A 16148-nucleotide genomic window follows, 5' to 3' on the forward strand; every position below is an offset into this window, starting at 1 on the left:
TAAGTAGAGATTCTTGAGTTGCCTGTAGCTAATCCTCAACCGGGAAAAAACTAACACTGTTCCTTGCTTCACCAGATCCAATCTCCTCTCACATTCCTCCAAGGATATTGCAACTCCATCACCAGTGATAAATGTATGACTCCAGCAGCTCTTTTGAGAAGGTCTACTAACCTCTTTTATCCAAACCCAATTGGAGTACCTTGCCCTGATTACTTTTGGCTTCAGGAGCACAGTACAAACAAAGCTTATATAGTCTTCTAGAGAAATATTGTTTGAATTCTACCATGTATTATTGCTAGTAGAGCCTGACTTTCTAGTTGAGAATCCATGTTCTAAAATGTTCTTCTGTCTGTTTTCTTGTTTGTTCAAAACAGTGGCCTTTTAACCTCCATGTAGAGTAACCACAGAGCCATAGTTTTGGCGGTTATGTTTAGCAGATTCCTCTTTTCATTTCTGCTCCAGTTCATGTGTCAGTCTTTAAGGAAGTGGGCTTTTATGGGGCTGGAGGTGACCTTTGGTAGGACAGGAGGAACTTGTGCTGCATGCCTACTTGCCCTTAGCTGCTCTTTGGTTCTTCATGGCTGCCCATCTTCGCACTACAAGGGCCAACTGCTGCTAAGCATCACATTATTTAAGACTTCCTCTCAAGCATGCCACACTTTTCTTCTCAATGACATGAGTGGCTGTGGATTTCTTCCAGCCCAGCAGCACTGTTAGCCTCATGAAAATGCCTCGTTTCTTTTGTTGAAGATGAGAGGCATAAGAAAGCTTCCCAAGATTTAGTTCTTCCTGTCTTCTCACTCTCCTGCCTTTGAAATGCTGAATCAATTGTTATGGAGCACACTGGACTTCTAGGAACTGAAAGGGATACCTTAGCTCCTAGTAAAAACATGGGTATGACTGAAGTGAACTGAGTATTGCTGGATGGCATACTTGAAAAGTTTCACTTCAGACAAATATGGGAGAAGCTTAGTCATGGACCAGCTCCACCAGGAGCAGAGGTAGTGAGAAAACAGGACACTACTCACAGATTTCCAAAGCATTTAAGAGTGCTTTGAGCAGCTGTAAATTGGGTGGAATGTCCTATCTGACAGGCAGTAAAAAGTTAACACTGAGATTTTATATCAGAATAGCTTGAATAGCTTGGTGCTTGTCTGCCCAGCTAGCAGAAGGCAGATCTTGCCTATACATTGCACATTGAAGTGGAGAACTTCAAGACAATTAATAACAATGGAGCAAAATCTGCACTTCAGGTAGCAAGATTCATCAATGCTTGCAGAAAAATAGTAACAGCTGCTGCTCATCTATGTTAGGAGCTTACCTAGGCATGATCTGCTCCTCTTGAGCTAGGAAGCTTTTTAAATCTGGATTGGGCCCCTGGCCTGATTTTCATGCTGCCAAGCAGGGCTCTGCCTATTCCAGCTATTTGTACCATGTTCATGAGGCCTAAGTGTGAGGCAGGATCCTACATTGGTTCTGTCCAACTGTTGTGACAAACCTGTCTATTATTTTGAATAAAATAACTACCTTCATGTATTTTAAATTACCTTTATATTTGTTCACACTTCTCTTACATGAGAAGTAATTTATTCCTTGTACACAGTTCTGTACTTCAGGGTAGGCCTTTGTACAGTGTGTTGTTCTGAATCTAAAAGTATTTCTGCTTCTGAACAGATTAATGCCAACTTTAAAAACAGCAGCAATAAAAACAAGAGGACAAAGAAAAAAAAATAGCGTTTTCCATCCCCATGAATTCTGTCAGGGGCAAAGAAAGAACACAGCCTCCTGGAAGGGGGATATTTACCTGTAGTGCTGAAGCACAATATCCGGATGAGATGTATAATTTGAAAACCAAGTTAGTCTGCTGTAGAAAACAGTGAATTTCCTTTGGGAAATACTTGAGAATATGTTACAGCTTTGCCTAGAACACTCTATGTGCATTTTCTCATGCATGCACACAGCTATGTGAAGGCAAGATTTGAATACACTTTTGAGCAATTATCAAAAACTTAAATCCAATTCTTAATATTGTGATCTGTTTTCATGTGTTATGTATGGAGGGAGCTTGAAATCACATCATTACAGTTCTCAGCTTCAATTTTATGAGAGCTTATAGATTATAGAGATTTCATATTCTTTTCAGATGATAGAAGCTGATAAAAATGTAAATGTTTAAGACTGATTGGCTCACTCAATGTAAACATGTTGTATGATCTTTGAAACTAGAATAAAGATGCCTTTGAATTGGTATTTCTCATCCAAAGTGATTTCTTCTAATTGATAGCATAATCAGTGTATGAGTATTGTGTCTGAGCAATTTCTGAAATTTCTGACTGAAATGCAAATCCATTTGAGTTTCTTCTGGTTATATAGATTTTGCATTACCATTGACTTGCTTAGAGTTACTTCGATTTTCCTGCATATGAGAGGTAAATTGGACACTACAGTTCCTGATATCTTCAAGTTAAATTATGTAAAAATGTTAAACTATTTAAAATGTATTTTTTCAAACAGTAAACTGGCATATCCAGAAGTACTCTGCAAAGTAAGCAAGAAACAAGTTGACATTTTAATTTGGAATTCTTTAATTTTTAGCTATGAAAATTTTTACAAATTTACCATAAATATTAATCCTTCTGCAGGATAATTACTGCCAGAATGTATTTTCTGAGTCATTAATATCCCTGAATTGTAAAAGATACATACACTTCCAAAAAGTTTTGGAAACAAGCAGCTATAAATTAACTTAACTTTTCTGATTGAATTAACCCTTCTTGAAATCACCAAAAACTTACTGTTACCAAGAACTGTTGAAATAGTAACTTTCTGTTTAAGATTTAAGATGAGAAAAACTCTCTGATAATCCATATGCTATTCCCTTAGGACATAAGGCTTGTCCTAGAGAAGCTTTTCTCATGTGCTGCTCATAAGGTCTTTTCTTCACCTAGACCTATAATATTTTGAAAATATAATGGTTTATGCATGCAGTTTCTATTGTGTATTTCTGTTGAGCACAACAATAAAAAAGAAATTTTGAGTCTCTAAATCTGGCAGAATCCTGAAGACTTGTTATGTATGTCAGTGACATATTTTCTAAGCAGCTCACTATCCTGTTATAAAGTATAGGATCATTTTTATTTCCAGGCAGCTAACTAGAGATAGAGTTGACTTTTTTGGATCTCATGGAAGGAGTGAAGTTCACAATGGATAGCTCATAAGTTCTCTACAGAGAACTTGAAGAGAACTAAAGAGAAGAAATTCTCATACCAAGTACTACTTGTGGCATTTTATTGTCCAGATTGATACATAAAATGTGTAGGTTTGTACCTTAATTAACTTAAATGGAAGCTTTATTATCAACATATTTATTAAACAACTTTTTTTTTTGTGCCATTATACATTTTTGTTATGCAAATCTGAAGTCTTTATCCACTGTCAAGATATCATCAGTCCATCCAAATTATTTGAAGATAAAAGGATATGAAAACGGTCATGTCACTTGGAGGCTGTATTTTTTTCATGTAGTGTTTCATCTACATCTTTATAGATGGATTTGCAAAATTACTTTTAAATATATAAACATAGAATAATTGTGCAATGGCTGCGCTTGCACTTAACTCTGAAATTCATTTAATGAATAATTAATAAATAGACTTGTGAAACAAATTAATAGGATGTCACAGTCTATATTTGTACTATTGATTTAAATAAAAGGAATCCTGCTTTGAGATGGCAGGAGTCAGTAGTTTGTATAGATACACTCCCTTTGCTGAGCTTTGGTAAGCAAACATGATGCCTCATCGATGAACCTCTGCACATGACTGGTCTTCACAGTCTTGCCACACTGCCTGCATTTGTTGGTAGAGAGACCAGGACTGTCTTTGCCTTGTAAATGTAGCCCTCAGTGTCAATCACAAATAAAGTGCCATGAAATATAGAACTCTCAGTGGCAGATTAGCATTTTAGAAATTAAACCATCTGTTTGAACCCAATTAGAAGAGAATCCAGCAAGGATTTTCCTAATAGAGCATTCCAGCACTGATTCTGGAGACAATGCAGTGATTTTATTGCGCAATTAGAACTGATAAGGAAGTGCATTTAGTGCTCATTAAATAAACTAAGCAACACTGCATACCCAGTAGGGTATTTTGCAATAAATAATTTCCTAATTTTCTTTCTAATCTGTAGTGCTGCTGTAGTTCCCATTCTAGAAATGATTTTTAAGTACGAATTGGTATCATTTTTGATTATGGGATTTTTTCCCCAAATTCTTTTTCCTGCCATAGTGCTGAAGGAACTAGATGAAATTGGTTCAAAGCAGTTAAGGCATATGACTGCCACACTTATGTCAGTAATACTGCTTTGACAACTGCCATATCCATAACCTTTTTTTTTATCAACACATTTGACACAGATGTTTGTTTTGTTTGGTTTTGTTTTACTTCATTTTGTAGAGTATCTAAGCAGTTTTCCAGAAGAAAAAAAAAAAAAAAAAAGAATAAAAAGGCCCTACAGTAAGGTGTTTGGGGTCGGAAATCTGCCTATGAAGAGCTTTCTATATGTTTGCAGAATGCCAGAAATGGGATGGGTGGGAGGTGGCAGGCTGAAGTCATTTTGTTGGAATTTGTCTTTAAAAGTGACTACAGTACCAGTTGAATTTATTTTTCTCTTGGAAAGTTTTAGTCTAGAGATCAGATGTCTCGAAATGAAAAGATGCAGTGAAGAAAGAATGAGCAACTTTTCATTTCCCCCCAAAGTACAGATGTTCTGAGCCAGTGTGTATTGATCAACCTGGCCTATTATATTTACATGTCTCTGTTTTAATGGAGAGCAAATACAGTGAACCTCCCACTTTGAAACTTATCTTCCATATAATGAACAGCTCTGTTACGAAGCTGAGGCAGTCTCACCAGTTCTTCAGGTGCTCTGGTAAAGTTGTCTTCTTACAACAGTAAGTAACTTTAATCTGACATTATGGTCTGTAAAAGAGCCAGTTGCTTTGGCATCTGGCTGCCTTGAACTTACTGAAAGCAATTACAGTGTGAAAGAAAAGAGAAATCTTTTCTAATAAAACAACGATAAAAAAGAAAATCCACAATAAAAATCTAAATTAAATTCCACATGAAGGTTTCATGAAGGTGAATGTCTCTTAGACACCATAGGGTGAATTATTGATATTTTTATGATAGACTTACTTGATGGAGGGTTATTGTAAGTCTACAAATCTGTTTCATTTCTTTAAGTCAGACCATATTTAAGTAAAATTGTAAATGGAATTATCGGGGTTATTCTTCCCATATTTAAAAGACTAATACATTAATTATCCTTAATAGTCCTTTGTTAATTCTCTTTTAAAAAATCCAGTTCTGATAGCCACACTGGTGGATATTTTTTGTTGACTGCTTCACAATTTGGATATTGCTTTTATCTGTACTAGAAGAAAAAAATACTTTCTAAACAGAGCCTATGGAAATCACAAAATAGGCAAACTTTTCAGTTTCGGATATAAACATGAACTTCGATAAAAAAAAAAAAATGCTAATGAGTATGACCCAAAATTAATTTCTGTAGTATCCTGTGGAGTTTAGAAAGAATGGGTAGAATGGCTTAAGAAATTACTAGTGGTTTCCAGAGGCCCTGGATTCCCATTGCCTCCAGGCAGTAGAGGGTTCCCTGGGGCAGCTGGGAGCAAGCAGCTGGTTTCACAAAGTTACTTCAGATGTTGAATTTCAGAGCCAGAAACTGAACTTTGATTTTTGAGTGCTAGTCCTGCATGTATTAGCTGTCCTCTGCGCCTTAAGAAATATGTGTATATATATATGTGTGTATATATATATATATATTTAAGGAAAATATTACTCAGTATTGCTTCCTTTTTCCACTTCTTAAAAACTAAATTGAGTACAGAAAGCTTAAGTTCATTAAACGGCAGTTATTGATATATATAGTATGAAAGGCAAACTGCTAGAGTAGTATTTGCAGATTTACCATATAATATAGCACCTTCTTACTGCTATCAATATTAATTACTTACAAACACTGTAAATGGAGATGCCACTGAATAATGCATCAGCTAATAATACTGCTATAGCAGAAAGTGCGTTTGTTTTTTGTTTTGTTTTCTTTTCTTTTTACAAGTCACAACCTTGTAAAAGTGTAGCAAGTGATTAGTGCCCAGTGGTCTTATTACTAGAGATCAAAAGACCATATTACATAAACTATAGCCTTGAAGTCTTTAAGCTACGAGAGTTGCTCTTACCCTGGAAGTTAATAATTTTAATATGCACATCGATTTAATTGGTAAGTACCAAATAGTGAACACCTGCAGGTTCCTGGCTGCCAGAAGCTCCTGTCAGAGTCTGTCAGTGCTACGTGGAGCAGTGTCATTCAGCACTGTAAAAAGGCACAGCAGGACCTCCTGCTCCTTCTTCTGCTTTTCCAACATCCCTGCAAGTGCAACTGCAGTCAAGGCAGAGTTTGGCATGACCTTGATGCCCTGGAGAACAGGCAGGAAAGTGATAAGGGCCAGATGAAAAGGATAAAGGGAAAGAAGAAAAAGATTGATGTGTAGACAATGGAAGATCCTTTACCCAAGGGTTTCAGGAAAAAAAAAAAAAGAAAAAGAAAAAAAGAAAAAAAAGGTTTATGGACAAGATTTTTAAGCACATTCAGTTGAGTCTGCTCTGTAATATGAACACAGTTCCCCGAGCTGCACCTCATCTCAGGGTTTTGTATTTTATTTACAAAGTTATGGCGGTTGTTTGCATTTGCAAAATAGCTTTGGTACATGCTTATATTATCTATCACACACTGAAGTTGTGGTTTTGGCCCATTTGAAAATATATTCTGACACAATTAGTAAATGGCATTGTTATGGAAATGGTGTACCTTCATCTAATGGATAACAATTGTATTTTCCTACATATGGTAGTTCTTGCCATAAGCTGTTGAGAGATTCTGTTGTCTACTGAAATTTAATCAAAAGATAACTCTGCCTGTTGATGGGCAGAAAGGAGGCAGAAATTCATCCTAAAACTTCCTGCAGTTCCTAATCATCTCTTACTAGCTAAGGTGTTTCTCTTTCCTTTCCTTTTTTTCCTATTTCTGTAACACAGAAATCCCACATTGTTCTGCAGCTTTTTTTAATAGTGGTTGTGGGTGCTCCAAGCCCTGCATAACTTTGTGAGGCTCTCATTCAGTATTAGTGCTCAGAGAAAGTGCATAAAATTGCATAATGAATGGCACTTCCAAAGTAGAAAGCTGTACCTTGCAATTGCCGATGCTAAAGTAGTTATGGAAGATGCTCATCAGTCAATGACATTTGTCAGCCAAAGGTGCAAAACCTCGTCTGCTGCTTAAACATTTCACCTAAATCTCTTGAGTCAAAATACAGGACATTTTATGATTTTGGGATTTCCTTATAGAACTTAACTGTATTTTCAAGGGCAGAGTGACAAATGAGCACAACATATAGTAGCTGACTCTCCTACTCAAAAATGTAAATTTGAAATGGAGTACTTCATATGCCTGTGACAAACATCTTGAAAACTGTATAAACCTCTCTGGGGACTGATATATTTCATTAGAGTCTGGACAAAAATAAATAGATGATTCATTCATTCTCCAAAGAGATTTTTGTTTTCCAGTGAAATTTTATTAGACTGTAAAAACTGAACATTTTTTTTTAATGCTAGTAGTGACTTTAGAGCACAGTTTCAGATGATCACTAGCATAGAGAGTCCTCTGAAGATTAGTTAGGTTTGATTTTTTTAATATGGATGGCTTCTGTAATCAACCCTGTCTCTGTGCTGCTGGGTGAAGTAGAGTGTATTTGCTTGTTTGCTTTAACATTTTCTTTTGAATTAATAGCACGGTTTATCTTTCTTCAGGCAGTAACACAGAGCCATTTATTTTTCTGGTTTCCAGTGTTTAGAAAGAAACTGTTTATGTGCAAAAATAGATATTTATTAAGAGGTTCAATTCCATTATAAAATGCCTCAAGTTTTTCTTATTAGCACCAAATTCTATTACTGTCAGATTTTGAGCAATTTCACAAATCTCTTTGTTAGAATGGTACAGTAGACCAGAATTCCACTTAAGAAGCTTCACACTTGCTGAGAATACTTTAATTAGCACACAGGGCACTGGTTGTTAGATAAAGTAAATAAGTTGTTAAATGTTTTAAATCATAATCTGAACTAGGTATTAAAATTATCAAATTGCAGACATCAGAGCACCATTGCATGTCTATAAACAAAATTTGACTCAGTTGAAGATTTTTTTAATGAAATCCAAAAGTCCCAGGAAGATTGAGTAAGGTTGTCATATGTTATACAATGATGAAAGCATAAAAGCAGGAAAGCTAAAGGAGTTTTTAATTAAAAACACTTTAAGGCCTGGGAAACTTTTGTATTTTTTTAATAAAACTGTAATATTAAATACTTAAGATGTATGTTCCTGTTTAGATTTTATTATAGTAGTACAAATATGTTATCTAAAAAGCAGTACATCGTGGTTTACATATAAATTGAAAGAGTTACTGCTAAGAAGTTTTTAAAACATCAATCAAAACAAGTGATGCATAGCCATTGGAGAGAAATCTAGATATATAGAAATTACAAATGTAGGAATATTTTTGAGGCACTTTTTAAGCTGTCAGTGTGATCTGCAGCCTTTAGGATTTGTAACAAACACATGCATTTATTAAATTGCCAGTATATAATACAATATCCTCTGAATTTATACAAAGGCAAATGGCAAATAGATAGTTTGTCAGCAGCAAGATGTAACATACAGCCATATGTGGGGTTTATTTTGCAGTTTTAAATAACTTCATTTATAAAGCTGTGAGCATTCTCTGAAGGTTAAGATGAAAAAGACACTGGCAGAGGGAAACATTGGCTGGAGAATATGAATGCTAAAATGTCTCCTATTGATGTGATAATTTGAGAAGTGGAGTAGGCTGCTTGATGCTTCCCTCTCGCGCCAAGTCACAGAACTCTTCCCAACTCACAGCTGTGGATTTCCTTTAATGATGCCGATGGCTAAACCTACAAGGAAGCCAAATGATTTTATGGTGTGCCTGTGAGTGAAAGATCTCATCTTTCTACCATCCATAAATGTGGAGAAAATGGTAGAAAAGCGTCATTCTCTTCCTTGCAATGGCAATGTGTCTAAAAACACAAATGTCTTCCAGTGTGTCTAAAACCAGAAACCTCTCCAGCAAATTTTCAGAAGGACACAAGATGGGACACCTACAAACAATTTACATGTTTGTTTGTTTGTTTGTTTGTTGCACTGGAGAGATAGAAGTGACATGCAGTTTGCAAGTCCAAATGAAAAATAAATAAAAAAATAAAAATAAAGTGACTTAGCATTTCTAGCAACATCAGTTGTTAAAATTACCAGGTGTTAACATAGACTATTCTTTGCTTCTGCCTCATTAGCTTGATGTCTTAACCTTACTTGAGACTATTACATCCAACAGAAACTATGTATTTTCCCTACCTACTTTTTCTTGTGTTTTTCTTTTTTCTATTTTGTTTTTGATTAAATCTTTTAAATTTTTCCAAAGAACATCTTATGCTCTGGACATTAATAATTTGTTACTTTGGCTAAAATATGACTACAACTGTAGATGAAGTCATTTGCAGGAAATATTAGAAACCAATAAATAGTTATTCAGTTAATGTAACAGTCTTAAGTTAGTGACTGAATCCAAGGATCCATTTCCTTCTAGAATTCAGGCATATATGTTAGTTAGACTCAAAGTAATTACCCTCAGCCATGGATTCCTTTTACATTTGAGATGCTTAGATCCATTTGTGACTAATAAAGTTTTGGAAAATGTTCTTTGAAATGCTTATTCAAATTAGTACTTGCCGGGAGAATGCTTTTTCTCTCTATTGCCCAATTTCACTATTTAAGCTGAGAGCTGCTGTTGACATAAAAATATATTTGCAAAGACCATGCATGAATAAACTTTCAATTTAAAAATTGTCCTTAACTGTTGGAGGGTAGAAGTTGCAGAGCACTCTTCCATTTTAAGATGGGATTTGGAAAGATGCTGGGTTTTTTTTGTTTTGTCTTCCAGCACAATTGACTGCTTTTCTGTCTGGGCCAGTGGCCCAGGAAGTCCCTCAAACCTCTGAATTTTATGCAGTTTTATTCCTTCTCAGCCATAATATTTTGCCATATATCTTGTAATCTTGTTCCAGAATGCATTTTGTGCCACGCTGTCTGTCCCTAGACCGTTTAGTGTCTGCCCTTCTTTTGTCATCTTGGCCAGCTTACTGGAAGTTAGCATTTTACTTACAATTCATGCAGTGTTTCAAATGAAATACCAGTCACGATATATGCAAACTGTAGTTCTTAAGAGATGATGCAGTCTCTTAGCATTAAAGCTGCACTAGAAAATGTGTATCTCTTTTTGCAAGGAGTAAGTGGCACTTTGTTATCTAGTAACACTAGATTTTTGTTCTATAGAAAGGTCAACTTCCATGTGTCATTCATTCTTCTGACTCAAGGGCGGTATCAATGGAATTGCATTGGAGAATATGATCTCTGTTCACATCAGTTTGTAGGAACTCTGTCTCCATATTTGTCTCCCTTGCTTCTTCATCTATGCATATCCTCCATACCTGTACTTCAAAGAAGCATCCTTACAACTTGGGGCAGCCACTAGGTCACGGTTTCACTCAAATGTTCTGGGATCTTAGAAGTAAGTGCAACCCCTAAAATGGTACTGTTGTTCAATGTTATCTTAAGCAATAAACAAGGATCTGGTGACATTTTGTTTGCCTCAGAAAATAGGATGCTGTGCGATGATAGTGACTCTGGTGATAAAAGTTTGTGTAAAAATTAGTGCTATCATGGTAGGGGGTAAAAAAGGCTTGACAGCACACATTATGCCATAGTCACTGAGAAGATGAAACAGTCCACCATGATTAGCTTTTGCACTGAGTAATCTATTCCACAACTAATACTCTGCTGTTTCACCACTTAGTCATTATGGTACCAGTTATGTGCCTCTGTTATGCAAGAGAAGTATCTGAGTCCTGCAGCTGTCATGCCTACATAGGAAGCATAGGAAATCTGCTCCGATTTGGGACTGTTTTTCTAATATGGAACTTGGTATGGATGTAGCCAGAGATGATGAACAAGAAATAAGTCTATTTATTATTAATATATACCGTGTTTACAGATTTGGTTTTACTTGGTTACATCAATGTAAACCTGAAAAACTCCACAGAATTATGATAAATTATTTGGGGTTTCCAAATAATTATAGGGAAGAGTTTAATTCATTATAGTGAAAAGCTTAATTCATGTTGAAGTTTTTGTGCACCCCAGAACTCTTCTTATTTTGGTAGTGTGGAGAAAGTTTGAAAGAGTTGTCATCGGTATAAACCAAAAATACCTCAGGCGAGGACATATGTGTTTTTTGTTATTCGTTAGCTACCCTCCCAGTCTCTCCCCTCAAAAAAAAAATCTAAGGAAACAAGCACACCACAAGAAAAATGCAAATAAAGGGAATAATTCCCACTAGACATAAAAGACAGCATTTATAACCCTAATAGAAATGCCAGTCAGCTGCTTTGATGTAAAGCATTTGTCTCCAAAAGGAAATGAAGGAAGGCCTGCTTCTCCTTTCAAGTCTCTGAAGTAGTAGGTGGTGTCATTTGTTATACAGTGCTACAAGCCCTATGTTATTGAACTGGTAGCTGCCGACTGCCTTTGTTAACATACTGAAAAGGTTTATCAGCTGTCTTTAATAAAAGGCAATATATGTGAAGGGAAACTATAGCAACTGTGGCTTTCTCTGTGTCCTCCGACCGTCGTTTATAGCTGTCAGGGGATGATGACACTGATGCACACTCATTCATTCTCCCCAAATCCTTGCAACTCTTGCAGTTAGCCCAAGAAAGTGGAGTGACTGATCCCCTGCGCAAGAAAGTGGGGTGACTGATCCCTTACAAAGTTAAGCAGTACCCTAATCCTGTTTGCTTTCTCATTTGAAACATGAAGGTGTGAACTTTCAGCACCACTTGCAATGAATTGCCAATTTACATACTGCATAGACGTATTTCCCTGGAGCATAGTGGTCTTGAATTTTGTTGGATACCTAAGAAGTAAGGAATAATACATAGAAAATGGAAATAATCTGTTAAAAAGCATAGTTTTTTTTTTCTTCTAGATGTTTTTGTTGATTGCCTCACTGAAAAGTTTTGCCAAATTAGAGATGATGGCCAAAGAAGGATTCTCTCAGCTTGCATATCAGTTGCGTATAAGGCCTATGTATACAACTTGTAGAATATTGGGTTAACACAATGTACATACTTTTGGGGAGAGAGAGGACAGGAAGGCAGAGTAGGCAAGAGAGACGAGTTTGTCTCTCACCCAGATAATGCGCTTGTGGACATCCTAGAATTAGAACTGAGCACATTTTGACATGTATATTACTTTCTGTTAATTTTTCTAGGTTTAAAGTTATTTAACCAATATCTGTTATAAGCTTTGTCTAACTTAGCACATACATACAGAATTATATTTCGAGTGAGAAAATAGTTATATGCTTGTAAGAGAGCTCATGCTCATATATGATCCATAACCTCTAATTGGACCAATATGGAGCACAGTAATTGGGAATGGACAGTTCTACTCACAATCAGGTCTAGAAAATTCTCTTACACTGCAGGAGAAAGACCATTTTCAGATATTTCAGAAAAAAATAGATTAATAAAAGAAATATATGTCTATTTAGACAGTCACGGATTTGTTGTGAAGTTCTTCCCTTATGAGTCTTTACTTGCAATGTTTCAATTAGCATCCAGAAAGTCTTTAATTAAGGAAGATATTATGTAAAATGGCATGTATGACTGACTGCAAAATGGGAGCTGTGGTAATGTGGTTGCTGCTAGGTTTTGTCCTCAACAAGGATTACATTTCAGGAGCTTAATTTTACTTCTCAAACAGAACATTAAAAAAATAAAAAATTCTTGAGATTATTTAACTTGAAAATACTGCATAAAACCAAACAGGTGGGTTGTTGGGGTGGGTTTGTTTGTTTTAGAAAGACCTAGTAGCTGAGATGGAGGAGAATTTTATCTGCCAGGGTTAAGCGTGAAAACTTAAATCTAAAAATATCGTCCTCAAATTCCACTGGCTTATTATTATGGTATTTACCATTTATGGCATGGCAGAACTCTTTTCTTTTGGTGAACTGCTACAATTCTGAAAACCAGTTTTTCCATCCATCCAAAAGTCAATCCATCACAATCTTTATCAGTTTTTATGATCTCAAATAGGTCTCAATAGCTTGGTAGAATCAGGAAGGATGTTAAACATATAGACAGCCTATTTTACTGTCCTTCTACCTGCAGTGTTCTTGAATTTATTGTCACTGAAGAGTGTATAGGACACAGCTTAGTTTCCATGTAGCATCACATTCTTGAGTCTTGCAGTTTGATCTAAACACTGATAAGAGTTCTTGAAACTTTTGTGTGTGCGTGTATGTATGGATTTTTATCCCCTTTTCTTTGAAATCCAAGATATTGCTTTGGTAAATGACATCACTATGCTCCTACTAGAATATTATGTACAGAAGGTAGGTTAAGCTCTGTTCTTCTCAGCTTCAGAAAGCTGCTTTATCTGCCTTTGTAATACCTGTTAACTTTGTAGAAACTAGGTGTGTGTAATTACCACAAGTGACCTATTATGTCAGAATGGAACAATCTAAAGGTTAAAAAACAGTGAAAATGGGAGACACTTTCTCTCAGCTAAAGAAACCAGGAAAAAAAAAAAAAGAGCTTTTTAATGAGTTTGTTATGAATTCTTGACATATTTGTTATTAAAATAGCATGTGTTTCCACCATTGTTAATTTTGCTCAACCATTCATTAAGAGATAATTGCCATAGCCTGAATCTAAAAGGATACCCTATGACTCTTGAACATCTTTAGAAACTGAGGACAGATTGTATTTTCTACTCGTTATAATTAAGAAAAAGAGAAGAAAGGGATGAGTTCCAATGTGTTAACTATTCCCACTGATTATAAACTCTTTATTGGCAATGGATTGAATTAAAATTAAATTCCTTTCTTCAATCCACTCTTGGACTACTTTAATTTTCTCTTGGAAACTATACTGTGTCGGCATTGCCACATGTAAAGCTTTATGAGGTCTGTGTTTTCTCATTAAAGAGAGAAGTCTATGTCTGTAGACACCAGAGCTTGCCCTGTTTAAAGCACAAAGTACACAGTTAGCAGCTGTTCAGAAACTTTTTCTTGTTATCTCTATTTGCTTAAATTGCTAAATTGTTTCCATGAAATGCCTGCAAACATAAGGGAATAATTTGTGTAAGTGGAAGAAGTTTGTCTGATAAAAAAAAAAAAAAAAAAAAGATTTAAAATATTCTTAATATTTCTCCCCCCACCCCCATTTTTTTTCCTTTGTACCAGTATCCAGCTGCCTTAATGAATCTTGGAGCCATTCTCCATCTCAATGGTAAACTCAAAGAGGCTGAAGAAAACTACCTCCTTGCTCTTCAACTTAAACCTGATGATGTCATCACTCAGTCCAATCTTCGCAAACTGTGGAATATCATGGAGAAACAAGGTTTAAAGACATCCAAAACATGATGCTGAGAACTCAGTGAACTTTCTTTTTTTCTTGAACTCATCAAGTCCTAAGCTAGAACTTCCATGAAGCTGTCCAGTCACAGAACTCATTGGACTTGACTGCAAGGGTCAGAGGTTTGTATTGCTGCTAGGAGAAGCTGTTCTGCTTTTTTTGGCATAGTTTGTTTTTTGCCAGATAAAAAGAAAAAAAAAAAAAGACTTTTTAAGGAATTCGTAATGGACTGAGGTGTTACCCCACAAAAATATTTAGAACTCTAGCATTTAAATGAGGGTTTTTTGGCATACTTGATAAACCATTGCAAGTCCCATATTGCTCATTGCTGTGTGGGTACTTAAAATGTATACTGTTGTAGAAACACTAAGGGAATATTGTACAGTATACACTAGGCAATATGGGAGTGAAAAGTGGTAATAGTAGGTTAACATATTTTGCTCAGACTGTAACTCATTAAAATGTATACTAAATCCAGCGTGTTTGCAGTTTGTCTTAATGCTGCTGTATCTCACCTTAAGACCACTTGCTTATCAATTTCACATCAATTTATATGACCAATTTTCTTTTTTTTTTCAAACTTGTCACTTGTGATTAGATGACAGTATTCAAAATTTGTTTGCTGAGCGTACAATTACAATTTCAGCTTGTTAAAAGTTGTGATGAAATATTTTTTAGGATACACAGTCTAATGGCTGTGGGTTAGAAAGAAGGACAGATATGTAGACATAAAGAAAAAGAAGTTGCAGGTGTTTTTTAATATCTTGGCTTATCAATACAAAAAAGACTTATGTTTGCCCTGATACTAAATGAGTCTGATCAGTCTGTTATCTTAAAAAAAATAATAGTAATTTGGTATTATAGAATAATATGTTGGAATCCTTTACATTGCTACCAGATAAGACTGGGTTTAAACTTAGCCAAATGAGATTTGAAAATATTAGTGCTTTAATATGCTTCAAATGAGATTTCATCAGCAACTTTGAGTAAAAGGAGTGAGACACACTGAGGCTAGCAAGTAGCTGAAGGGACTGGAATTTGTTGGATCATGCTCAGTGTAGACAAAGTAGATCAACAGAAAAATATAAAAGATTGTCAGTTACTTTTCACAGTGATAATATTTAAAAAAAAATGTTATCTATTCAGATTCTAAGCAAATGCTAGAATTCTGTTTGCATTCTGACATGCATACCCACAGCAAAGCTGTCAAATATCTAAATATACTTTTGGTGAGTTTTGGTTTATTTTTCCTTTGAAATTATTTGGCCTAGTTGCCATTTTAATCTTCCTTTTTTAATGTAAAAATAATTTATTTTAAATTGCAGTGTATTGAAGCTTTAGTCAGATTTTTCCAGGCCATTTGCTAACTGCTTTCTTTCTTTGGAATAAGTATTATTGCTTCTAAGAAATTTGCTATTTCATTTAATGACTTGTTTATATCTGCTTCAGTGTTCTTTTCATAATGGTAGATGTAACGTTAAAGTGGTAGAGCACCTTGAACTGAAGCTTCTTCAGGTT

The 16148-nt window shown here is 35.4% G+C and overlaps 1 protein-coding gene across 1 annotated transcript in view; it reads left to right on the top strand.

Annotated features, from left to right (window-relative positions):
- TMTC2 (transmembrane and tetratricopeptide repeat containing 2) overlaps positions 1-15871 on the top strand; it is a 136226-nt gene extending 120355 nt beyond the window's left edge. Inside the window, exon 11 of the mRNA XM_026049730.1 lies at positions 14459-15871. Coding sequence (XP_025905515.1) covers positions 14459-14638 — 180 coding nt within the window. The 3' untranslated portion in view covers positions 14639-15871. The remainder of the gene's footprint in view (positions 1-14458) is intronic.
- Positions 15872-16148: the final 277 nt, after the last annotated feature.

Source organism: Nothoprocta perdicaria, unplaced genomic scaffold (genome assembly GCF_003342845.1).
Source record: "Nothoprocta perdicaria isolate Ctin4 unplaced genomic scaffold, notPer1 scaffold_61, whole genome shotgun sequence".
In the NCBI taxonomy this organism is placed as follows: Eukaryota; Metazoa; Chordata; class Aves; order Tinamiformes; family Tinamidae; genus Nothoprocta; species Nothoprocta perdicaria.